Here is a 25,880-nt window from a genome sequence, read left to right on the forward strand (position 1 = left end):
AGGTTACCAGTAGAAATGGTTTGGTATTTGCCAAAATTAGGGGTCATTATCCAAGTCGCTCTCCTCCTCCTCGTCCTCCTCTGCCCATCTCAGATTTTGCTAGAAAAATTCACCTGATGGTTTTCGGGCCGGCAGAGTTCAGAAATGCTAATCTTTTCTTTATTTTAATTTCCCCTTCGAGCTGTGACCTGGCAAAGGTCCACCTAAAGTGAAAAAGTGACCCTCACGAGAAAAATCACCCTAGGCTCAACTTAAACGCTACCATCATGTGTAGCATTGCTTAGGGCCATTTGGTGAGACTAAAGTACCACACAGTCCTAACCGAACTGCCGTTATTCTTCAATAGTGCATCGTCTGGGGTTAGATCTAGAGTAAAAAGTGACAGGGTGTGCTTCCAGTGGCACTAGCTTGGAGCTGAGGGGTAATGAACTTGTGTGTGGAACTTAGATTTCTTTGTTACAGCGACACATTTGAAACTACCAAAACCTGACTTGAGTGTGTTTAAAAAAATACAAACCGATAGAAAGCACAAAAAAAATAATAAGTATGGCAAACTTTAGGTGCTTGAGGGCTTAACCATTTCATGATCTTCGTGACATGCTTCCCATATGCGGTTTCCAATCTCAAAATTTCCTTTGGCTGCGAGGTCTGGTGTTGAAAATATTATGGAAAATTCAGTTTAAAAAAAAAAAGTCCATTTACCCCACCGTTTGCCTATGCATGCCTTCTGCCACCTTGACAATGCAGTGTGGTTGCCGTGTGGTTTTGAACACTGCTCTGCGTGGCGCTCCAGTGTCCTGGCGCCATGCATACTGGCACATCCTGAAGAAATAGGATTTGGCCTGTTGTGGCAAGGTAGAGGTTCCCTGCCACTGAAGACTTAAACTCCAAAGACTTTCAGGTGTGCCTGGGCAGGAGACTGAATTGACCGATTGGCCAGTATGAGAATGCAGCAAACGGCTTTCTCATGAATCGTTGGCCAGTCAGTCAATTATCCACCTGGGTAGGCACCACACCCAATTAAAAAAAAGAGCTTTCTTTTGTTGGGGAGAAACCACAAGTAAAGAGAAGAAGAGAGAGAGAGAGAGAGAGAGAGAGAGAGAGAGAGAGAGAGAGAGAGAGAGAGAGAGAGAGAGAGAGACTAGACAAGACAGAATGCTGCCAAGTTGCGGCCATTTTTTAGTTGGTTTTTGGCCCTTAAGCCATTGTTTATTTTCTGTTTTGTTGAAATAAAACTTCAACTGTATTTGATCATTTTGTTTTGTATCTTTTGGAATATTAATACTGTATGACTCTGAATAAACACCGCACTCAAAGCCCTTGAATCAGCACCGCACTCAGATATCAGATTTGTAATGGACACTGCCCTTGAATCAGCACTGCACTCAGATATCAGATTTGTAATAGACACTGCCCTTGAATAAACGTCGCTCTCAAGAATGAAACATGTACATTTTTTAACCTACCCCAGCTCAAATAAATGCAGCACTTAATCAAGAAATGCATACAAAACAAAGTATGACAACAATTACACATATAAACAAAATGAATTGCATAAACTTGAATACAATGTATTTAAAAGAGTGCAATTACACGCTGGAGTATACTGGTATTTCAGTGTGTAATTCGTGCCAGGGCTTGACGGGGCGCATGCTTTCTGAGAATTCAGCATTTTCAGTCAGGCATAATATAATGCACCTACACATTATTATGTGAACTAAAGATAGTCCAGTCTGTGGCTGCTTGTACTGCAGGCTGTAATAACAGGAGACATGTCTCTCAACACAAACAAAGACGAGCGAGCAAGCCCGGGTAAATGTGTACGGGTCTGTAGCTGGAGAATATATCCAGAGGCTAAAAAATAAACATGAAGTCTCTGAAATTACTGTCATAAATGCATTTCTGTTTTGGTTGTAGCACGGCCGTATTTTGGCTAATAAGACACGCTGCAGAATCCTGACCCAGACAGGAAGTTCGGAGAGTGGGGGCTGTGGTGTTTTGGAGTGTCGATGGGGAGCAGAAGCTAGTGTAGCTCTTGCTGTGGCGTGGCTGTTTAGAAGACAGGAAGTCATCTTTCTCACAAAGCCCCACCTGGACCAGGAGACCATGACTGTTTAGTTATCTTGCTGGTTGAAGAGAAAGAAATGCACCATATATTAAAAGTTGAGCACTGAGACTCTTAGAAACTGCTGTAAGAAAAGAAAGGGAAAATAAACCTCCAGTGCTGAATTGACATTGCTCTCTTGTTATTATTTCATCAGCTTTCAGTTTAAAGCTGTAGAACTTCTTCACCATCCTGATCAAGTTGTACCCGCCGAAATAAACTTCAAGATACGCCTCCCTCAAATACCGTAAAAAAACACAATAAAAAACTGCGCCTTTGGAAAACCACAGTACAGTACTTTTAATTACCGCCACCCTTGAATAAGCAGCGCAGCTGTTTTTAGCAATTTGAAATAAACGCCATGGGAGCCCCACGATTAGCATTTCTGAACTGAGCAGGCCTGAACACCCCCAGGTGAATTCTTCAAGCAAAATATGAGCTGGTCAGGCAATGGCTCTGGTGGAGTTGGTATGGAATGACCCAGGTACAAATCTGGAGCAAGACTCCTAACACCAGGGTACCTCATACAGCACAAGCCACATAAATTCTGGCACCAATAGAGAGGTTTCATTTATTGTTGTTATTATTTATTATAGTTTCTCATTGGGTCTGGACTACTCAAATGACTTGCCCACACTCATCCACGTACACAGGAGAGAAGGGTCAGGTCATGTGAGAAGTTGTAAGGGTTGATAAGGATGGTGTTTAATAATTTCGCACCAGTAGGTTCTCTGGTTATACTTTCAAAACAGTTTAGCACCAACATCGGGAGGTTGGGCAGGCATGGGACACAGCCAGATAATACGTTTGACTTCTAAGTGTTAGCACCCTCGCCACCTACATGACAAATGCTTTGCTGACGGTACACATTTGCGTTAAAAAAATATGATTTGTTTTTTATTGGTGCGCATGCATAGCTGCCTACCAGTTATGTGAACCCCCGATTATAACGAGATGCTTGTCTCATGCATGATGTCAGGTCTCAAGGTTTACCCATGAAACAAAGTCTCAAGGCTGTGTAATGGATTCTCATGTTTGAGCATAAGTTTGTTATTGGTTGTTGTGAAACCCTTTATACATGACACAGCGGTAAATACAACTGTCCAAGCGTATTATTTCATTGGGGCGGGGGGGGGGGGGGGGGGGGGGGGGGGGGGTCACCATGAAGAGGTGTACATTACCATTCTATATTCCTGTAGCTACTGCGCAAACTCCCCCCTTTACTCCAAAGATAGAATGGCCTTGTTGAATCAAACTGATGGTTTGTCGGTACGAGCCTTCTATATTTCTGAACACAACACGTCATTACTCGGACAGAGTCAAAGGAGAGGCTGTCAGACTGTCATCGTCTCGTTCATGCAGAAATTACCACAGAAATAAGAGAAATGGACATCAATGAGAATTTAATTATTAAAGTACAAAAATATTACGTCCTTTATGATGCCAGTGGTTATAAAGACAATACAAAGAAAGACGACACATGGTAAGAAATAGCAGAACAATTGGAAATTGATGGTATGTCTATCTCACCTTAATTTTGGTCAAAGTGACAGGGAGCCCACTGGTTTCATATTTCATTTATTTTAGTGTGTGGTGTACCCAGACTATTTCTTTGTTTTATTTATTTTATCGCCACAAAAGGAGCAAAAGCAGACAATATTTTCTTTTCATGACTAGCTACAGCTGTGTCTGTTTACTCGAACTACTATTATACTACAACACACCTGTAAAACAAACACACACACATATATATGACTGTAGAAGCAGTTAGGCAACTTTCAAGCAATTTGATTGGCTCTTGTAATGCTTTATTTGCATATTTCCCTACAACCCATTGTTTTTAAAATATATTGCTTTTATTGACCTTAACACAAAAGCTACTTGTTTATATATGTAGATTAAATGAATTTTTAAACAGACATAAGATATGTAACTAAATATAAATTGGTATAAATGTAACACCTACTTTCAGTTCACACTTAATGTGAACCTGACGAAGACACGGTAGAGTCGAAACGCGCTGTTTGTTTGTTTTCCTAGTCATGTTTTAACAAAGATTTGAAGAAAATAAAATGGAGCAGGAGTTATGCAATTGATCCGTTTGAAGTAAAATAACAAGAGCGCGACCATGAATTTCTTTATGGAAACTCTTTTGTTAGCCATCTAACAGTTTGGCTGAAAGAATTCTGAACTTTTGGATTGCCGTAGAGACTTTACTTTTACTATATGTAATTACCTTATACTGGTCAGCACCTCATTAATATCAAGCATTGCAGTGCACAAATTACCTTTCTTGTTGTTGTTACTGTACCAGTCAAAAGTTTGAGTACACCTGGTTTTTCATGATTATCTATGCTTTTAACTGTATAAACTTGTCTATAAACACTTAATATTTCATTATATGATACATGTACTTATATAGGCTGATAATCATAAGTGAATTGCATTCAAAAATGTAATTTTTAAATGACAATGTAAATCTTGTCAATTTCAATTAAATGGTCACCCAAAGCAAGGGGATTTCAGTCTGAAGCCCAAGTCAGTTAAAAGTCTTAAATGTGTATAACACGGTGTTAGAACACTTGCCTAAGTATAAAAGTGTCTTTGTTAGATGTTCTCTGAGTTAACTAGCATGTTACCTAATTAACCTTTTGTCATCAATTATTGTTAACAGGTGAGGGTCCGTGATTACTACAAATATAGGTAGCATAGGCACAAGTTTGTCATTCCTGAATGTAAGGGAGCAGAAAATGGCAACATACGCTCAGTTAAGCAAAGAAAAAAAGTCTGCAATTACTTTAAGAAATGAAGGTCAATCTTTAAGACAAATTGCAAGAACTTTGCAAGTGTCTGTAACTGCTGTGGCCAAGACCATCAAACGATTTGAAGAAACTGGCACTCATGAGGACCGAACAAGGTCAGGCAGGCCAAGGGTGACCTCAGAATCAGAGAACAAGTTCACAAGTCTGCGAAACTGGCAATTAACTCCCCCTGAAATACAAGCCTAGCTAAATGCTACTAGAAGTACAGATGTTTCAACATCAACTGGTCAGAGGAGATTGCGTGAAGCTGCCCTAACGAAGAATTTCTGCAAAGAAACCATTGTTAAGAGTGCAGAATAAGAGGAAGAGACTTTCCTGGGCCAAAAAACACAGAAACTGGACTTTTGAGGAGTGGAAGTCGGTCTGATGGACCAATGAGTCAAAATTTGAAATATCTGGGTCCAACCGCTGAGTATTTGTAAGACACAGAGAGGGTGAGCGCATGAGTTCTGCATGTGTGGTTCCCACTGTCAAGCACGGAGGAGGCAGTGTCATTGTCTGGGGTTGCTTTGCTGGTGACAGAGTTGGTGATCTTTACCAAATCCATGGCAAGCTCAACCAGCATGGCTATCATAGCATACTTCAGAGGCATGCCATTCCATCAGGATTACGGCTAGTTGGGCAGTCCTTCATTCTTCAGCAAGATTATGACCCGAAACCTCAAAGTTGTGCAAGAACTATCTGGCAAAGAAGGAACGTGAAGGGCAAGTCAATCTAATGCCCTGACCTACCCAGTCTCCAGACCTCAATCCCATAAAACTTGTATGGGACAAACTGGATAGAAGAGTCAAAGCAAAGCTACCCACAAGTGCCCTACATCTCTGGGAATTGCTGCAGAAGAGCTGGGAAGACATGTCAGGTGATTTCCTACTGAAACTTGTTAACCGAATGCCTCGTGTTTGTGAGGCTGTTATTAAAAGGCAAAGGGTGGCTATTTTGAGGAATCCAAGATTTAGAGACAATTTTCAATTTTCTAGAACACTGCTTTGATACTCCTTATGTTCTGTATATTGTAACGTGTTTTCTTTTTCAAGTATTTACAGAAACGTATACAATGTAAAACATTGTCAATTATGAAAAAACCTAGTTTCCAGCAAGTGAACTCAAACTTTTGACTGGTACTGTATATATTAGGGCTGTCACTCGATTCAGCTGTCCCGCATAGTAATACAAAAAAAATTAATAAAAAAAAAAAAAACAACCTAAAAAAACCCAAAGGGAATTTGGTCTTTGTAAAAGCACTGTTATGATTATTTTTATTTTAGTAAATGTAACGCCTTTTCACAGAACACCTGTTCTCTCAGGCCACCATCAGTCACACACCTGAAAACAAAAGACAGCTGAGCTGTGTTTGCTTCGACGGTTGTTTGATCTGCATTGCAGCTACGGGCTTGGCTTCCTGTCCTGCTTTTATTTGTTCTGAACCTTGCTTCAGGTACCCGAGAATACTGGTGCTACAGACAAGTGATTGCTTAACATCCTGTCTTAGTCACAAATCAGAGAAAGCAATTCCACATCATTGCCTCTATTCTTCAGTACCCTCAGTTCTTGCTTGCCAAGGTAAACAACAGAATCAATCAAGCGTTTAAGAACCTCACAGTGATTTTTTTCTTATTTGCTCATTGTGATGTATTATATCCCTACGCTTCTGCTCATCCAGTTGAACATCAATCCGGGTTTGTCCAAAAGTTTTGAGTGTTACAGTGGCTCGCAAGTAACTTTGGGAACACTCATGTTTTTGTGGTGACTTCGATAGACATCCTAGATTGCTGTTAACCAGCGCTAAGAAATTGACAACGATGTCTCCGTTGTCTGACGACATTTTTTTTTTTTAAATTTGTAAAAAGCAATTTGAAATATTACTTTGAAGTTCTCAATATAATTCTCAATAATGGTCTCTATAATATTAGCAGTATCTTTATTAACCCCAAAATACTTTCCCATTGGTCAACTCACAAGACCTTCAACTGAAACGGAGAATACCTTCAACAGTATATGTCCCGCCTCTGCTCACTTATGATTGGACTGCCACAGAGAAAATGTTTCTTTTATTGGTTGATTTTATTTTATATAAAAAAATGAAAATCTGCACGCCTAATTAAAAAATGAAAATCTGCACGGATTTAAATTGTAAAAAAAAATATATTATATATATATATATATATATATATATATATATATATATATATATTAGACGTAATTGAGAAATCAACTCTTTAGCCAGGTTACTTAGACAATTTATCTCGTCGGGCACCCACACACACACATGTATATATATATAATATAATATATATATATATATATATACCCTCACCTATTACAAGCCTGAGGAAACCCAGTATCTGGGTATAAATGGACTTTGCAGTAGCTGCACATGTGATCTCAATGCATTCATTCAAGGTTACTTTTTCATTTTTGTATTGTGACTGATCACACCAGGGAATGACTGATATGCAATAATACGGAAATTTATCAATTCAAATAAAGACATCAATAAGCCAAGAACAACATTGCTTACAGCCACAAAGAATAACTGCTTATAGCATGTGATCCTGCAATAAACAACATGATACACATGTCATGACCTGACAACTCCTAAAATATATCCATAGAAAGTAAAAAAAGGCCTATGTATTTTACCCCCTTTTTTAAATTGATGAAATTATTACTTGTATTAGTTCTTCCATGGTGTATGAACATTACCTGTGAACACAATGATGCCACAATAATATCAGAAAAGCAACTTCCAACCCTGTGAAGCGAGTCTCCCTGCCCTGGGTTTCATATGCAATGATCCTCATAATCCTTCCTGTGGGGCTCCTGCTCTCTTCGGGTGAACTGCACGCTGGCACTCGGCCCCGAACACAAACTTTTACCACAGTTATACTTCGCAATTATACTAGACATTCACTGTCCTTTCTAAAAGGGAACTGGCTGAGACCTCTACCAGAAGTGAGATCCCTGTCCAGCACAAAGAGAACACAGTAACTGCTTCACTACAGCAGAACGTCAAAAACATAACTCCAGAAAACCAAAACACAAACAGACTGAAATGCACTGTGGCTCACACACACTACAGTGCATGCTGGGTAATTGGAAAAGGAGCACATTCTGCCAACCTCAGCATCCGCATGCCAGGGCTAACACACACCCTCCAGCCCTGCACGCCGGCCGCTGGGCAGGACTGGGTCCTCCAGAGCAGCCTGGTCACACACAGGGGCAGGGAGGAGAGGCTGGGGAAGCCACCAGAGAGAGCAGGAGGGAGTGAGCCTCTCCTGAGCCACAGTCAGCTGGAACCAGGTCACTGAACATAGAGAGGAAAGGGGAGAGAAGAGAGGGGAGAGAAGAGAGGGAAGAGAGAAAGAGTGGAGAAGAGAGAAAGAGAGAGGGGAGAGAGGAGAGAGAGGAGTGGAGAGAAAAGATAAAAGCCATCCTTACTCACAGGTCATGCGTTTCTCTTGAATTGTGGACTTGGAATATGTTTAATAGATCTCATGTTTAACGGACTGCAGTGAAGAAAGATTTTATTTCTCACATTTCAGTTCCATCATTGCACCTGGGAGTCAGCTCGACACAATGACAACGGCCAGTAAACCACTGCGAGTAGAGGTATAGGAAGAAATTTAGAGCAAGAATCTGATAAAGTATAGTACAGCACAGTCGACAGACTGGGATGAGGAAAGATAAATGGGCGTTTCCCTTTAAGACACCTTAACCTGAAAAACTCTATACCAAAGACTCTCGCTACAGCAGAGTGGTGCTGCTGAGGCTCTGCCCTGCAACCACAAAATAGCAGCGACCCCTCCAATCGTCGCCATTGTCTTCAAGATTACAACCACGAACACTGCGCCCCCAAAGTTAATGGATATTCCTATTTCAGGGAACCAGGGTTATGATAATAACCTAACGCTCCCTTTCAAGTAGGGAATATTAACCATTACAAAACGAGTGTCACAAGGACATGGCATACAACACTATTGCAAGCTAGAGACCTCTTGAGTCATAATAATGTTCCACACTGAAAACATTAAGATGGACTCGCCTCTAATGTTGTGCCACAAGGGTGGACTGGGAAGCCGCTCTCAGTACTCTAGTGCCAAATCCAGGATTCTGCGGGTCCACGACATTCAGCTGACAGAACCTGGCAAACATATGGGAGGAAGCATGCACCGCTGCACTGCAAATGTCCTGGATAGATGCACCATGGAACAACCTCATGAAGTCGCCTAGCCCCTGGTGGTACCACTGACTAATTCTAAATTTGTGCACAAAAATAGAAAAAGCCTGCTTCAAAAAGCCTTTGTAACAGCACTGCAGAAGCAGTACTAAAACAGCATCGAGCTGCTAGTAGGAATGCTTACAACAGCTGCTCAGAATTTTACCTCTGCAAGAAAAAAACAGAAAAGCATACATACGCACCAGTGGAACGAAACAAAACCACATGGTCCACAAAATATTCTTATATTTAACTACATGTAACAATTACACAATAATTATTTTTCTTAAGAAGCGAGACAGTATAATTTACTAGGAGTCCGGGGAGGAACAGCTAATGGAGCCGCAGGCTTCCCAAAGCACGCAAGGCCACAGTGGGACTAACCCAGCACAGACTAAACAACAGAAATACAGCTTAAAAGTGCTAACAATAGGTACATAGAGACGGGATATACAATCATCTGTCTCGGGAGTAATCAGTAATGGCATTACTTGAAGGGCGCGCTGCTATTTTGTGGTTGCGAGGCAGAGCCCCAGCAGCGCCACCCTGCCCTAGCAAGAATCTTTGGTATAGAGTTTTCACTTCCGGTGCCTTAAAAGGGAAACACCCATTTGTAATGGTTAATATTCCCTACTTGAAAAGGAAAAAGATTTTGAAAAACTTTGAAAGGATCGCTCAGGGACCGTGTTGAACTATACGAGTATAATCTGACCACTGGGCAACGAATAACGGACTGATCCGCAGTCATTTCAGCAGGCAAGTTTTTGAGCAAACTAAGCCAGTTAATAGATGCAGTAAATCTGCTTTTATCCACATGTGGTTTATAAGAGACACAGCACCTGGACATTATAAAAGCTGTCTTTCATCCAACTGCTGTCTCCTTTCAGGGAATCAAAGTTAATCAGAGGGGCAGCTAAAGACAACATGTCTCGGGTAAGGCTCTCAGGTAAGGCAAGGCTCTCAGGTAAGGTTCTCAGGTAAGGCTCTCGGGTAAGACTCAGGTAAGGCAAGGCTCTCAGGTAAGGTGAACCCCTCGAATTCAAACTCTGACATAGACAAGTGAATGTCTAAATGAATGGGCAGGAGTGCAACAAGGACACAAACTAATCAATTCTACTCATCCTAATCCCTACAGTGTGCTTCCACTGCTACACCCTAAGCAAAACCAGGAGTACATTCCACAAGCCTTTTGATAGGAAATTTCACAATTTAATTATCATTACCATAATGCTGTTTAATCAAAGACACACTCTTAAAACAAGCCCATTAACATGCATTCTTCCCAATCCGTATTCTACTGTAACAATTGTCTTATTCAGAAACAACCTTTGAGCGTCAGAACTCACTTAAGACTGCTTTCTCAATATTGCAAGAATTAACTTGGAACCGATAACTGAGCACTGACACCCAACCTGGCTGTTTAGCTGACTTCCTAGATTTGACTATTTCACAGAAAACTAGGAGAATCTGACAAAGGCACTCGCACAATGTAGATAGGTAACTGGCTACTAATAGAGGCAGATTTGGATCAGACACATCATGCAGTGAGTCTGTCAGTCACAGGACCCTCACCTGGGATCTTCAGGTTGAGGTCACAGACACTCCCCACGGTTGCCACGGAGGCAGCTCGTTGCCGGCGAGTGATGCTCTCTCGCAAACGGCCTTCGCCGGTCACTTTCACGGTGAATGGACTTCCTGCGAGGAGAAAGACAACTGTTACAGGACAGGGAGGAGCAACACTAACAAACCAGACAACATGTGCTTGAAAACAGAGCACAGTAAATGAGTGAGGGGGGGAAAGGCGCTTCGGGTTGCTTTACAAAGATCATTGCAGAGCAAATTTCATGAAAGTCTGGTGCATAATTACCTAAACAAACAGGACCAGCACAAGGTTGACTATAAAGGGCAGTAAACGAGTAAATGTACTCACTCGACACGCTTTGAAAATACCCCCTTTTATGTCAAACAGAACAAAATTGTTTCTGTTTTAATGTTCTAAAGCAGCAGCAGATCTTGATAGTGCCAGCCTTAGTGCTCTCTATTAGCCCTGCTGGGCTTCCTCCCTCACAGCTATCCAGGGCTGGCTTGGTAGGTGCCGCTCACCTGGCACGTGCTCATCTGAAAACCTGATGGACACCAGATAGACTCCCGGCTCAGTGGGACAGTAGGACACCTTGCATGTCCCGTCGGCCACGTCCTCAGTCTGAATGTCCACCTTGCTGGGTCCCTCAATGGACAGGGCCAGCCCCCCAAAGCCTGCAGGGAGAAGGACCAGCGATCAGACACAACGTTTATAGGAAGTGAAACACACAGGCACACAGAGGCAATTCACTCTGCTGAAGCGGCACTGCAACTCCAGACACCATTACCATGTACTGAAAGATCTTCAAGTACAGGGGAGCAGTGACAGAGACAGGAAGAAAATGGGTTTGAAAGCCTTGGTTTTGTTAGCATCCTGTTCATGACTTTGTTATGCATCAACATGTGGCAAGCTTGTTTGTGGTGATCTTGGAAGACTTCGACCAGATCAGCAATACAAACATCTGGACTTCTCCTACTAATAGAAGGGTGTATTCCTGAGACAGCACACACCAATGCATTCACAATGACTTGGTTAAAAGGAGGTGGGTGTTTGTGACCAACCTGCAACCTGGGGAGGGCTTTGTGACCAACCTGCAGTTCTGTATTTTTCGCTCCCCCACCATTATGAAATCAATCAGCTCACAAGTTATAACAGTCACAAGCTTTCATGGAAACAGCTAAATATTGAAAAAAGTAATACAGTACATATCAGGACATGTCAAAATTGCAGGTGTGCTGCAAGCTAATTGTTCTATGCCAGCATGGGAAATATATCTCTGAATAGATGGATAAAAAGCAAATAAGAGATACAGAGCTGTTACATTTAAAAATACTAAGAGAACCGCAATAAGTTTAGTGAACTCCGTTATCTTTTAGTATTTGTAAATGCAGTGCTATTGAGTGTTACTTCCTAATACGGGTGTCGTGATGTGTACATGCAGCATATGCCTGGTTTGGGCTGTGCAGTTCCGAAGCTCTGCTCAAGTACCTGCATCTCTGGTGTCCACAATGAAGTCTGTCATCTCGAAGGTGCGTGCCTCCTGCAGCCCGGGTCCAAACACCTTCACCTTGCTGGCGTCGGCGATCTCAGACTGCAGCACCACGATGGTGAGGGGGCTGCTGGGGATGTGGCGGCCGTTCTTCTTGATGCTGACCAGATGCTCGCCCACCTCCCTCGGGATGAAGGAAATCCCTGCAGAGCAAACAGCAACCGCTTTAGACAGGACAGGACAGGACAGGACAGGACGACCCCCCCCCCCCCCCCCCCCCGGACCAGCGCTTCTCAGGCTTGCTAACGATTGACCCCCCTAATCAATGTAGTTTACATAGATCTTTATGTGGTACCCCTCTCTTACCCCGGGATGAGACGATCTTAACTGGGTCTTGCTCCTTGCTCGCAACACCTTCCAGGGGACAGGGAGTCAGGGGTGAGAGCTAGGTAGTCAGTAAAGCTTTTCTCACGTTAACAGGTGAAGTCATTAAAACAACCAGCAGACACGTCAACGTAGGGTTTTATTGAGAGCACGTGATTAAGAATGTACTTAAACATTAAAGAGATGTTTGACCATCCACATGCTTGGAATATTTCATCTCTCTCTGTTTAATATCCTGCTGTGTTTTCACTCTCTACTGTTGTTTCGGTTTGAGTGCAATGTGTCTCAGTGGCTCACCAATGTGGTTGTTGGGCTGCCTCTTGAGCAGGCAGGGCTCGTCCCGGCCCGACGGGGCTTTGATGCTGGCGGTCAGCAGACTCAGGTCAGTCTCGTTGATGTCCAGAGAGAAGTCGGCTGCACTGCCCAGTTTGAGCTGCGAGCGCCGCCGCTTGCTGTTGTCCTCTATAAAGAATCAGAGTGGGGTTAAATGGAGAGACATCTCACCAGGGGGCTTCATAAAGACCACACACTGAGAGCAGCATGTCAGTAACTCACACTGTCACAGAGCTCTCAGCATCACATCCACATGGAATTGTAAGTGTGATATATGAACACAGACACCATTTATTCCTCAATTCTGATACTCTCAGTAAGTTTTGCTAAAGTATATTCTTTTTTTTGGATGAGTGATTCTCCAGATATCTGTAAAACTCTATAAAATCAGTAACAGGCCCTTACTCTTCCTGCACCCTTCAGGAGAACAACAGGGTATGCAAACTGAACTCTCTTGGATGTATCTCCAGACTGTTCACATTGTGTACTTCTTAAACTAAAGCCCAGATATCTGGACTCCCTCGAACACAACATGGCCATTCGAATGCCATGATCACTTCAGCTCCACTGTATAGGTTGATCAAATCAAGCCCAATTTAAGTGCAGTGTAGCTCTCCCACAACATCAAGACGTTTCTGGCAGTGTCTCACCTGTGACCCTGGCGCTGAAGGGGCTGCCCACGATGTGCTCATCGTTGTAGCGCACCAGGATGCTGTACTGCCCCGGCAGTGTGGGCAGGTAGGTGACAGTGCAGGTCCCGTCCTTGTTGTCAGTGCAGCTGATCTCTGATTTGGAGGGGCCCTCGATGGCCAGGTCCAGACCCCCTGGTAAACAAGCAAACATTCATATTCTAGACTCAATTCAGACAGCTACAGCAATGAGGATTTCCATACTTGCATGAATTACAGGTTTCAATTATGCAAATGTTCCCACCAAATAACAAAGATATATAAAATAAAAGCACAGAGAAACAGGCACGAGGACACATACCTTCCCCGGCATCCTCAGTGAAGATGGTGAAGGTGGCTGGCTTGTTGACGATCCCGTAGATGAGTCCCGGACCGGAGGCTGTGACGTTGGGGCTGTTTGCATAGTTCACATAGAACTGCAGCGGACTCTCTGAAAACAACAGAAACAATACAGTACATGATATAGAATCCAACTAGCACAGGCAACCCCTGGGAGAGCGCACCCAATAGCACTATTATATCATGCTGCCACAGTAGAAAGAGAACAGAGTTTCACTGGAGCGGGTGGAATTTGATCAGCACAGAACGACTGCAGCATTGTATCAGCTGGAAGTCTGGAGGCAGTTCCGTTAGTTCTGAGTGTCTGTTCACTGAATGTATCACAGTGTCAATTCTCTACGTCAGTCACTGGAGGTTTCAATAACAGGTCTTGGTACAGTAAGGAGAGGGGGCCACTGACAGCACAGCAACAGCAGCCTGTCGCCAAGCAGACTGACTGAAGCAGAACATAACTGACCTTACATCACCTAGAATTTCAGGATCATATAAATCAAAGAAACTAACATCATGTAATCAAAGGAAACTACAAAAATCTACCGGAAGCCATAATAGTAGTACAGTATTTCACGTCAGGTGACGAAATGCAGTGATTTAGAGGGCAGATCTTAAACCCTAGTGCACTACAGCGGACATTTTGAATTGAGCTTTGAAACAGATTTTAAAGTTATAAGTGTAAAACGTTGTCAGGATGTTAACAATGAAAAGAAAACTGACCAGTTCGTTATTTAAACAGTTGTAGCAACACGTGGGGACGGGGAAGAGTACATTTCCAGAACCCTGTCACTTACACATAACATTATTCAGTCCTTATTCAGCCATTTGACTTTATGAAGCAAAACTGGATGAGCAATTCTCTAGGATGGTGCAAAACATTTGGTCAGAACTGTACAGAGACATCCAGTGCACTTGGAAAGAGCCGTCCCCTCTGCTGTTTTCATGAACGCGACAAAGCGAAAGCTGTATAAATAATAGATGTCTTTGTGAATCCCTAAGCGGTCAGGAATGTTCTCTTCCCCTCACACAAGAACACGGAGTTCATAGTAAGGACTTATTAACAATGGAGCAAAGCTGGAGTTATCAACAAGGCACTCCGTTTGAGAAATATGTAAAACACAGATACTCACCAGCAGTGCCCCTGTCTTGTGCTTATACCAAGACTGAGCTTTAGAACCTTTCTGCTATTAATGTAAACCAGCAGCAGCAGCTCTGCACAGAGCATCTGTTTCACACAGCTCTGCTGTTAATGTAAACCAGCAGCAACTCTGCACAGTGCCTCTGCAGGGAGTGAGAGGGACAAGGTATTTGGCAGCCTTCTCTGCCCTCCCTTTGTGCCGAGTATCTTCTGGTCCTTTCCTTGTTTGTTAAATTCAAATACAACGATGCAGAACCACTGCTTCTTGGTACCTAGTCACTTCTGGTGATGTGGGCCAATGTTGTCTCCCCACTGGTCTAGTTGAACAAAGACTGTGTGTGCCAGCTACAGCACAGGCAGTGACCAGGCACCTGTACCTGAGACTGTAGTGGGGCTTTTATAAACCACATAAATACATAATAAGCAGCAGCAGAGAGCGTATGCATTGATGTAGAGAGCGTGTGCACTGGACAGGACAGAGTGGCAGAGCTAGGAGACGCGTTGTACCTGGGATGTGCTTGCCATTGTATTTGATGTGCATCTCGTGCAGACCCATCTCTGTGGGGGAGTACTTCACTGTCACCGTGCCGTCGTTGTTGTCACTGATATCAGGCTTGGCGGTCTTTCCAGAGGGCATGTGAACCTCACCTGAGAGGGAGCGATGGACAGGGAGAGAAAGAGAGAGAGAGAGAGAGAGGGGAGAGGGAGAGGGAGAAAGGGGAGGGAGAAAGGGGGAGGGAGGGGGCTCTAGGGAAATTCTGTCTTTTTCCCTCTCTCTCCCCTACCAGTCAAACGGGAGACAAGGAATGGATGGTCAGCATTTAGGTGACATTAGTGTTATCCATACTGTAAATCTATCAAATAGGTATGACATTTAGATATAAAGAGATGTCTAATCCTTACCTGTGACCTCTCCCTTCTTGAAGGCGAAGGGGATGACCATGTCGAAGGGCCGGAATCCTGTCCCATTCATACCACTGACTGGGGAGTAGGACCCGTCCGTCACCTGGGAACACAGGAGGTCATTGGAGTTCAAGTGACACAGGAACAGGAAGCAGGGCCAGCAAGGAAACAAGCCCCACTGCAGCCCCACAGTGAGCCCCCTCTCCAGGGTTATTAGGGCTCATTGACTGGGAGGGGGTCTTTTCCATTGATTGAACCTTTAGAACAGTCTACCACAGTGCACTAGCACAGTTATGGTTATACTATACATTTCCCATTGTTTGCCATGTTTTTTAATATGCTTTACCATGCCTCTCTGGGCTTTACCATGCTTTCCTAACCTAGTGCACCACTGCTATGGAAGTCTTCCCTCCCTCAAACTGATACGCTGACTGGAGGGTGTCTCTTATAAGAACGCAAATCATTCTGCACACTTTGAGCACCCCAGCTTTGCTTTGCTGTCCTCTCGTCAAAAACTGCACCAGATGGCATTTCTTATAACATCAAGAGACACCAAAATAAGCTGTTTATAATTTAACTGGTAAAGCTGCCATAACATATCAAAGGTGAATTCAAATAAGGAAAGAGCATTGGAGTTCACAACATGATCCTGGAAACACCCTGTCACTACATACACAAACCACCCTTAAAAGTAACCTGGTCTGTACAGATTTATAGGAAAACAAACAACTAGCTTAACAAATAGTGCAATGGGAAAGACTGGTGTGAAGCACAAGAACAGCACAGGCATATCACAGTGCAGACAAACAGGATCAGCCAGCCCACCTGGAAAAGACAGGAGAGTGCACGCATCAGAGTGCCCTGAAACTAAAGAGTGAAGATCCAGGGGCAGGGAAGGAGGGGAAGGAGGGGAGGGAGGGGAGGGCAGGGGAGCAGACCAGTGCACAAACATGCTTTCAGGGGCAGCCTGGAACTAGAAAACAAATGGGGAAGAAATAGGACTTGACACAACATTCAGGCACTTGGAGAAACAAACAAACAAACAGGAAGGTGGTGAGGATCCAGGAATCTCTGCCTTAGACTGAGCTGGCATCACTGCCACAGGTTCAGAAATACAAAGATAGAGGGAGAGGAATAAGGAGAGAAGAACCCAGGGCTGGAAACAGGGGGGCTGGGAGAGAGGGAGGGGAGAGTATACGCAATGTGAACCTAGAGCTGGAAACAGGGGGCTGGGAGAGAGAGGGAGAGAGAGAAGGGAGAGTAGACACACTGTGAACCCAGGGCTGGGAGAGGGAGGGGAGAGAGGGAGAGGAAGGAGGGGAGAGTATAGAGAGTGTGAACCTAGAGCTGGGAGAGAGGGACAGGAAGGAGGGGAGAGAATAAGGAGTGTGTACCCAGGTCTGGGAGACAGGGAGGGGAGAGAGGGAGAGGAAGGAAGGGTGAGTATATGGAGTGTGTACCCAGGGCTAGGAGAGAGGGAAGGAGGAAGGCGAGGGAGAGAGGGAAAGGAAGGAGGGGAGAGTATATGGAGTGTGTACCCAGGGCTGGAAGAGAGGGAAAGGAAGGCGGGGAGAGTATATGGAGTGTGTACCCAGGGCTGGAAGAGAGGGAGAGGAGAGAGGGAGAGGAGGGTGGAGAGAGTATATGGAGTGTGTACCCAGGGCTGGAAGAGAGGGAGAGGAAGGCGGGGAGTGTATACAGAGTGTGAACCTAGAGCTGGAAGAGAGGGAGAGGAAGGCAGGGAGAGTATATGGAGTGTGTACCCAGGGCTGGAAGAGAGGGAGAGGAGAGAGAGAGAGGAAGGAGGGGTGAGTATATGGAGTGTGTACCCAGGACTGGGAGAGAGGGTGAAGGAGGGGAGAGTATATGGAGTGTGAACCCAGGGCTGGAAGAGAGGGGGGGGGGGGGGGGGGGAGAGAGGAGAGAGGAGTGTGTACCCCAGAGCTGGAAGAGAGGGAGATGAAGGAGGGGAGAGTATATGGAGTGTGTACCCAAGGCTGGGAGAGAGGGAGAGGAAGGAGGGGAGAGTATATGGAGTGTGTACCCAAGGCTGGGAGAGAGGGAGAGGAAGGCTGGGAGAGTATATAGAGTGTGTACCCAGGGCTGGAAGAGAGGGAGGGGAGAGAGGGAGAGGAATGCGGGGAGAGTATATGGAGTGTGTACCCAGGGCTGGAAGAGAGGGAGAGGAAGGCAGGGAGAGTATATGGAGTGTGTAGCCAGGGCTGGGAGAGAGGGAGAGGAGGAAGGCAGGGAGAGTAGATGGAGTGTGTACCCAGAGCTGGGAGAGAGGGAGAGGAAGGCAGGGAGGGTATATGGAGTGTGTACCCAGGGCTGGAAGCCGTGGGGGCTAGCCAGAGGGGCTGCCTGCTGCTGCTGGACTGTCTGCTGCTCCACCAGGGGAACTTCATCGCTTGCCTGGGGAACGAGAGAGAGGTTATTGTGACACAGGTAATCTAAGGAAAGCTGAAACATAGGTTATTGCATTTTCAGGGTCTTTAAGCCCAAAGTGACCAGACTCCAAAATCCCTAAGTAGTTTAATAATTATGTAAAGTATGTGTGCACTTCCATTCTCCACACTTAAAGTTCAGTGGGTCAGCCTGCTGTTGTGTACTGTAGCACACACCTGTCTGTGAGAACACCCCTAAACCTCATTTCACAGAGCGACACGCAGGCACTGCTCAGGTCTGTCACACTCTCCATGGTGAGCATGACAACTGCCTACTATTTCCACCTTCTCTTCTCCAAACTTGTATCACAGCCCGCTACAGAACCTTTAACTTGTACTTGGGTCTAAACTGTTGCTTTACACATTCCTGACATGTAGATGACTGCACTAGATGATCATGTGGCCCCTTGGTATGAGTACATCTCTGCTGTACGCCAGATACAAACCCAAGCTCATGTGCTGTTAGACTGAAACTACAAAACCACACAAAGAAAGGAAAGGTCATCGGGCAACAGCAGCTGCTACTGCAGGGGAATCCAGGAGAACGGATGAAGCAATCTGTGCAGAGTCTGCTCTAATCAATCAGTAAGGACTCTGCTCTAATCAATCAGTAAGGACTCTGCTCTAATCAATCAGTAATAACTGATCTAGCCAATGACTAATGACTGCTCTAATCAAATGCAGTGTGGGGGTCTGTGGTAGTTAAACAATCACTTCAGTCTCTCCTTGAAATTACAGCTGCATTTTAACAATGTACAATAGAATTATAATTTGGTGAAGTGAGTTTTGTTTTTGGTTTATTGTTATCGTAGTGCTCCTTTACAACACTGCAGTGGGGACTTGGGTTCCTCTCTGTCACAGGCAATGGGATTAATAAACAGGAAGCTCTTACCGTCACTCTGAAAGGGCTCTTGGGAATGCTCTCCCCCCCGTAGTGCACGCACAGCATGTAGGCCCCGGGCGTGGGGGCAGTGTAGAAGATATCAAAGGTCCCGTCCTCGTTCTCGATGACGTCAGCCTTGACCTCCGACCCGTCAGGGGTCACCACCGTGCAGGACACCTTACCCTTCCCAGCACCCTTAGCGTTCACGACAAAGCCCACTTCCTCTCCAATCCCGATGGTGGGCCCGAGTCCCGGACCTGTGGAGGAACAGACAGGATATTCAGTCAGGTAAAAACACCATGAACACTCTCTCCCGCGTCCCGGACCTGTGGAGGAACAGACAGGATATCCAGTCAGGTAAAAACACCATGAACACTCTCTCCCGCGTCCCGGACCTGTGGAGGAACAGACAGGATATCCAGTCAGGTAAAAACACCATGAACACTCTCTCCCGCGTCCCGGACCTGTGGAGGAACAGACAGGATATTCAGTCAGGTAAAAACACCATGAACACTCTCTCCCGCGTCCCGGACCTGTGGAGGAACAGACAGGATATCCAGTCAGGTAAAAACACTGTCGACAGTGTTAAATCAGGCTCAGCAGACACAGTGCATGGAGGCTGCAGACAGTGTTAATTACACTCAGTAGACAGTGTTAAATCAGGCTCAGCAGACACAGTGAATGGAGGCTGCAGACAGTGTTAATCACACTCAGTAGACAGTATTAAATCAGGCTCAGCAGACACAGTGCATGGAAGCTGTAGACAGTGTTAAAATCAGGCTCAGCAGACACAGTGCATGGAGACTGTAGCTCCGCTCCGGTTCCTTGCCTGCCACGGTGCACTTGCTGGCGTCCCCGGTGGCTGTGGCGCGCACGCGGCAGGGAGAGGCGGGGATCTCATCTCCGCCGTACTTGATGACAATGGTGTAGCGGCCAATTTTGTCCGGGATGTAGGACACCTTGTACGTTCCGTCGTTGTTGTCATGGATACTGGTCTTCTTCGGCTTGCCATCAATGTCCTGAAAAGCACACACAGACCTTTCCTTTAGTTCAAGAAAACACACACAGACCACAGCGAAACAAATAAAGACCTTAACTCAGACCACAACAAAACACAGACCACAGCGAAACACACACAGACCGCAACGAAACACACACAGACCTCAACTCAGACCACAGCGAAAAACCACACAGACCTCAACTCAAACCACAACGAAACACACACAGACCTCAACTCAAACCATAGCAAAACACACGCAGACCTCAACTCAAACCATAGCAAAACACACACAAACCACAGCAAAACACAGACCACAGCAAAACACACGGAGACCTCAATTCAGACCATACAAAACACAGACCACAGCAAAACACACGCAGACCTCAACTCAGACCACAGCAAAACACATGCAGACCTCAACTCAGACCACAGCAAAACGCACGCAGACCTCAACTCAGACCACAGCGAAACACAGACCTCAACTCAGACCACAGCGAAACACACAGACCTCAACTCAGACCACAGCGAAACACACGCAGACCTCAACTCAGACCACAGCGAAACACACGCAGACCTCAACTCAGACCACAGCGAAACACAGACCTCAACTCAGACCATACAGAACAGACCTCAACTCAGACCACAGCAAAACACACACAGACCTCAACTCAGACCACAGCGAAACACATGCAGGCCTCAATTCAGACCATACAAAACACAGACCACAGCAACACATGCAGACCTCAACTCAGACCATACAAAACACAGACCTCAACTCAGACCACAGCGAAACACACACAGACCTCAACTCAGACCACAGTGAAACACATGCAGGCCTCAATTCAGACCATACAAAACACAGACCACAGCAACACATGCAGACCTCAACTCAGACCACAGCGAAACACACACAGACCTCAACTCAGACCACAGTGAAACACACGCAGACCTCAATTCAGACCATACAAAACACAGACCACAGCAACACATGCAGACCTCAACTCAGACCACAGCGAAACACACACAGACCTCAACTCAGACCACAGCGAAACACAGACCACAGCAACACACATGCAGACCTCAACTCAGACCACAGCGAAACACACGCAGACCTCAACACAGACCATACAAAACACAGACCACAGCAAACACACGCAGACCTCAACACAGACCACACAAAACACAGACCACAGCGAAACACACGCAGACCTCAACTCAGAACACAGCAAAACACACACAGACCTCAACTCAGACCACAGCAAAACACACGCAGACCTCAACTCAGACCACAGCGAAACACACAGACCTCAACTCAGACCACAGCGAAACACACAGACCTCAACTCAGACCACAGCGAAACACACGCAGACCTCAACTCAGACCACAGCAAAACACACACAGACCTCAACTCAGACCACAGCAAAACACATGCAGACCTCAACTCAGACCACAGCGAAACACACAGACCTCAACTCAGACCACAGCGAAACACACACAGACCTCAACTCAGACCACAGCAAAACACACAGACCTCAACTCAGACCACAGCAAAACACACACAGACCTCAACTCAGACCACAGCAAAACACACACAGACCTCAACTCAGACCACAGCAAAACACACACAGACCTCAACTCGGACCACAGCGAAACACACGCAGACCTCAACTCAGACCACAGCAAAACACACAGACCTCAACTCAGACCACAGCAAAACACACACAGACCTCAATTTAGACCATACAAAACACAGACCACAGCAACACATGCAGACCTCAACTCAGACCACAGCGAAACACACCCAGACCTCAACTCAGACCACAGCAAAACACACGCAGACCTCAATTCAGACCACAGCAAAACACAGACCACAGCGAAACACACGCAGACCTCAATTCAGACCATACAAAACACAGACCACAGCAACACATGCAGACCTCAACTCAGACCATACAAAACACAGACCACAGAGAAACACACGCAGACCTCAACTCAGACCACAGCAAAACACAGACCACAGCGAAACACACGCAGACCTCAAGTCAGACCACAGCAAAACACACAAAGACCTCAACTCAGACCACAGCAAAACACAGACCACAGCGAAACACACACAGACCTCAACTCAGACCACAGCGAAACACACGCAGGCCTCAATTCAGACCACAGCAAAACACAGACCACAGAGATACACATGCAGACCTCAACTCAGACCACACAAAACACAGACCTCAACTCAGACCACAGCGAAACACACAGACCTCAACTCAGACCACAGCAAAACACGCACAGTCCTCAAATCACAATGGTTTTGATATTTGTATTCACATATCCTGGGTCAAAATCAGTTGATCCCACTGCATCTGCAAGCTGATCCTGTGTGTCAAAGTGTCTGATTAACCTGATCAACCTGACCTGATTAACCTGGAGCTGTCAACATTGCCCTCAGCACAGAAATATCTGCACTTCTACTCAAATGAGACCAGGATCTGTGTATTAGATTACTGCTGTTACAGAGAAATGTAACAAAACAATGACAATAGAAGTTCTCTTTTGTGCGAGATGTCATTGTAATTGCTGATCACAGCATGTTGTTGTTGGGAGAAATGCAGGAGGTTAATGGTTAAACTCTACACTACCTGAATGTGAAGGACATTATATTACACACCTATAAAAATGTAAAAAGAACCTTACAAAGTCAGTGGCAAACATTTCAACTAGAAATCTTTTTTTCTGAGAAAGAGTTCTATCACTGCATTTGTAAGTTTTTTTGTAGTTCTACTGAGTGTTCATTACTGCTTGTGGATGACATCACCCAGCCCTGCCCCAGCCCCAGCCCTGCGCTCACAGTGATCTGCACCGACAGCTGCCCCTCCCCAGCGTCTCTGGCGTCGACGGTGAACTCCACTGGCAGGCTGGCCGGGAGTCCCGAGGTCAGGCCGGGGCCGCTGGCCTTCACCTTGCTGGCATCATGAGTGGGGAGCACCTTCACTCTGAAAGGACTGCAAGACGAGAGAGGGACAAACAGGTTAAGAAGGCTCTGCAACGGTCTGTGTGCGTGAGTGTGCACAGTTCTTTGCCTGTCTCTATAAAGGCAGGACTACTGTGTGAATGGAAATATAGTGAAAAACAAAAAAACTACAGTTCAGGGCACAAATAGGGAGTATTTTTTTTTTTTGACTGTGACCGTGTGTGACAGAGATTGAATGATTCTTGGTGTTAGATCTCCCCCCCAACCTGCGAGGGTGCTGTGTAAAAAGAACACAGTTCCTTAGACGAGTTGGCACAACAATTTATTCCTAGGGTTCGGTGGAAGTCAGCCATCTAGAAAGGGGGCAAAGCTACAGTTACTAAACCACTGACCTGGAAGGCTAACAGCGTGGCATCTGCGGAAGTGAACAGCAGATGTGCTAGATAATCAAGGGGTCAAGGTCGACAGTATAAAGAGGGGACATAGCTATGCAATCTGTTACTTATTTTTGGTTCCACTGAAACCTAGAGGACTGTGCTATTTAAGTTTTGTCTGTCTGTCTAATTGTTCTGCATTGTTATTTGTTCACTTAGACTAGACTGATAACACAATCCAGAGCTGTCGCCCACAGCCAGCACTAAAACCCGGACAACAATTCACCACTTGTTCACCGGTAAATAGCACATATTGTCTTGTGCTTCACTACATGCACTAAGTGCACTCACTTTGGACTTGCGATCGTGTGTGTGTGTGTGTGTCTATTTGTGTGTTTAGTACTGTGCTTATTATTTACGGGACTGCTACCCTTTTTCATTTCCTTGTTATTTTCTGCTTGGTCAACAGACCCTTGGATTACAAAATAAAACAAACCATTTCACCTGTACTTTGTTGTCTGTTTGTTCTTGGACTCCTGCAGCTGCACTGCACCTGCTCTACTAGTTACCACTTTGCCACACCTTGTTAGAAACATTGCAGTCCAACACATGGGTTCTGTGGTTCAGTCTGAATTCTCCCAGAGGTTAAGTTTAGTTTTCCAGCAGAGTCTATATCGACCCATCCCTACCTGCGGGGGACCTCTTCATCAGCATACTTGACAGACACGATATATGGGCCCTCCAGGGAGGGAGTGTAGGCCACAGTGTGTGTCCCGTCCCCATTGTGAACCACCTCCACCGGCTCGGCCACTCCTGGAGACAAACACAGCCATCAGCCCTGCAGCACAGACAGGCACACACTGCTGTTTCACAGGGCTTATCACTAGAGGAAGGAAACGCGCACTGCTCCAAGACAAAACACTGCTATACTGTGTTGGCAGCAACTGGTCTGGGGCAGTGTTAGTGTGGGATTAGGAGGGTTCACAGACATCACTGAAATACTTGGAACCCCAAAGTCAATTTTAGTCAAATGTGAAAAAAATAAATTTCTGAAGTGCAGTGCACCCCATTAAAGACGTCAGTCAATGAAATGAGGCGGATTATGGGGGTGGGCGGGTGTAATGGGATTGAACACCATATAAGGCAGGATTTTGGTTTTGCTCTGTATCTATACAAGTTTCCCTTACAGTTAGAACTTGTTCCATAATGAATGCCTTGAAGATTCTGATGTCTATGAAGCATGTACTCCGTGTGTGTTTGGCATTATGGGGTGTGATCAAACTGTAAGAAGGATTCAATTCCACTGTGTAAAAACAAACAGAAACATTGCCTTCATTCATAACACACAATTTTAAGCAGATTAAGGGCAGAGCATGAATCAGACAGCAAATGAGAAAGTGACTTCAGACACATGCAGTATTTAAATATGGATTTGAACCACCCCACTGATCAGGGCTAAACACATGATTCATTTCCATGGCAGGCAGCAAGTGGATTATCTGAATCTCACCCCAGGATAACGCTGGCTGTGCCGTTAATGCTGAACACAAACACATCTGCTGCAGACTGATTAGTTACACTGAACAGATCACCCCCATTCTTCAAATCTGTTAACACTTTGCTTAAAAACACACCTGCCAAAGAATGTCAAAAGGGCATAGCAAACCTATATGTGCAATAGAATTGTGTAATTAATAATACCACTAATAATAATCATCATCTTCATCAAGTATGTGGTTAGCAGCCTATACCCCGTACCACACTTAATATAAAATCATGATCTTATGAAGTGGATCAGACACTACATCCACTGCATACATCTGGAGAAAAGCAAGTGTAACAAACAGGGTCCTTCCTTTAATACCCGGAATCTGATAACCTGTCCTACAGAGTTTCATCGCAATGGGATAAGAGCCTCTCTCAATATATGGATATATACAGTGTAACAAGTATGAGTGCTTCTGCCTGTATGCCTGCCCAGTGAGGGGATAATAATTGTACAATAATGATCATGACAATGACAGTAGCAACAACGATAGCAACATTCTTACCAATTGTCTCTACTCAGATTTTTGTCAATCCCTCAGTGCTTAGCTCAGTCAAAAGCTCTACGGGTAGTCTAGTTTAAACACGTTATGTTAAACAAGAAATATTTCCTATCCAGCTGCACTGCTGAAGCAGAGGCTCTTTGTGCAGAGCAGGTGTGACCTAG

General features: G+C 45.1%; 1 protein-coding gene across 3 annotated transcripts in view; it reads right to left on the bottom strand.

The window, feature by feature from the left end:
• The window catches only part of LOC121298072 (filamin-B), a 112,707-nt gene that overhangs the window by 12,627 nt on the left and 74,200 nt on the right, over positions 1-25,880 (bottom strand). For 2 of the 3 annotated variants that reach the window (XM_041224859.1, XM_041224858.1), the window contains exons 26-39: positions 24,358-24,481; positions 23,172-23,325; positions 20,153-20,342; positions 19,333-19,580; positions 18,319-18,408; positions 15,994-16,096; positions 15,598-15,738; positions 13,921-14,049; positions 13,581-13,754; positions 12,895-13,059; positions 12,213-12,416; positions 11,246-11,398; positions 10,715-10,837; positions 8,046-8,230 (exon numbers count right to left, since the gene is read on the bottom strand). In XM_041224859.1, the coding sequence (XP_041080793.1) occupies positions 8,067-8,230; positions 10,715-10,837; positions 11,246-11,398; positions 12,213-12,416; positions 12,895-13,059; positions 13,581-13,754; positions 13,921-14,049; positions 15,598-15,738; positions 15,994-16,096; positions 18,319-18,408; positions 19,333-19,580; positions 20,153-20,342; positions 23,172-23,325; positions 24,358-24,481 (2,162 nt within the window). In that variant the 3' untranslated portion in view covers positions 8,046-8,066. The remainder of the gene's footprint in view (positions 1-8,045; positions 8,231-10,714; positions 10,838-11,245; positions 11,399-12,212; positions 12,417-12,894; positions 13,060-13,580; positions 13,755-13,920; positions 14,050-15,597; positions 15,739-15,993; positions 16,097-18,318; positions 18,409-19,332; positions 19,581-20,152; positions 20,343-23,171; positions 23,326-24,357; positions 24,482-25,880) is intronic. The other variant, XM_041224857.1, reaches the window with a different exon arrangement.

The sequence above is a fragment of the Polyodon spathula genome, chromosome 23, assembly GCF_017654505.1.
Source record: "Polyodon spathula isolate WHYD16114869_AA chromosome 23, ASM1765450v1, whole genome shotgun sequence".
Classification (NCBI taxonomy): Eukaryota; Metazoa; Chordata; class Actinopteri; order Acipenseriformes; family Polyodontidae; genus Polyodon; species Polyodon spathula.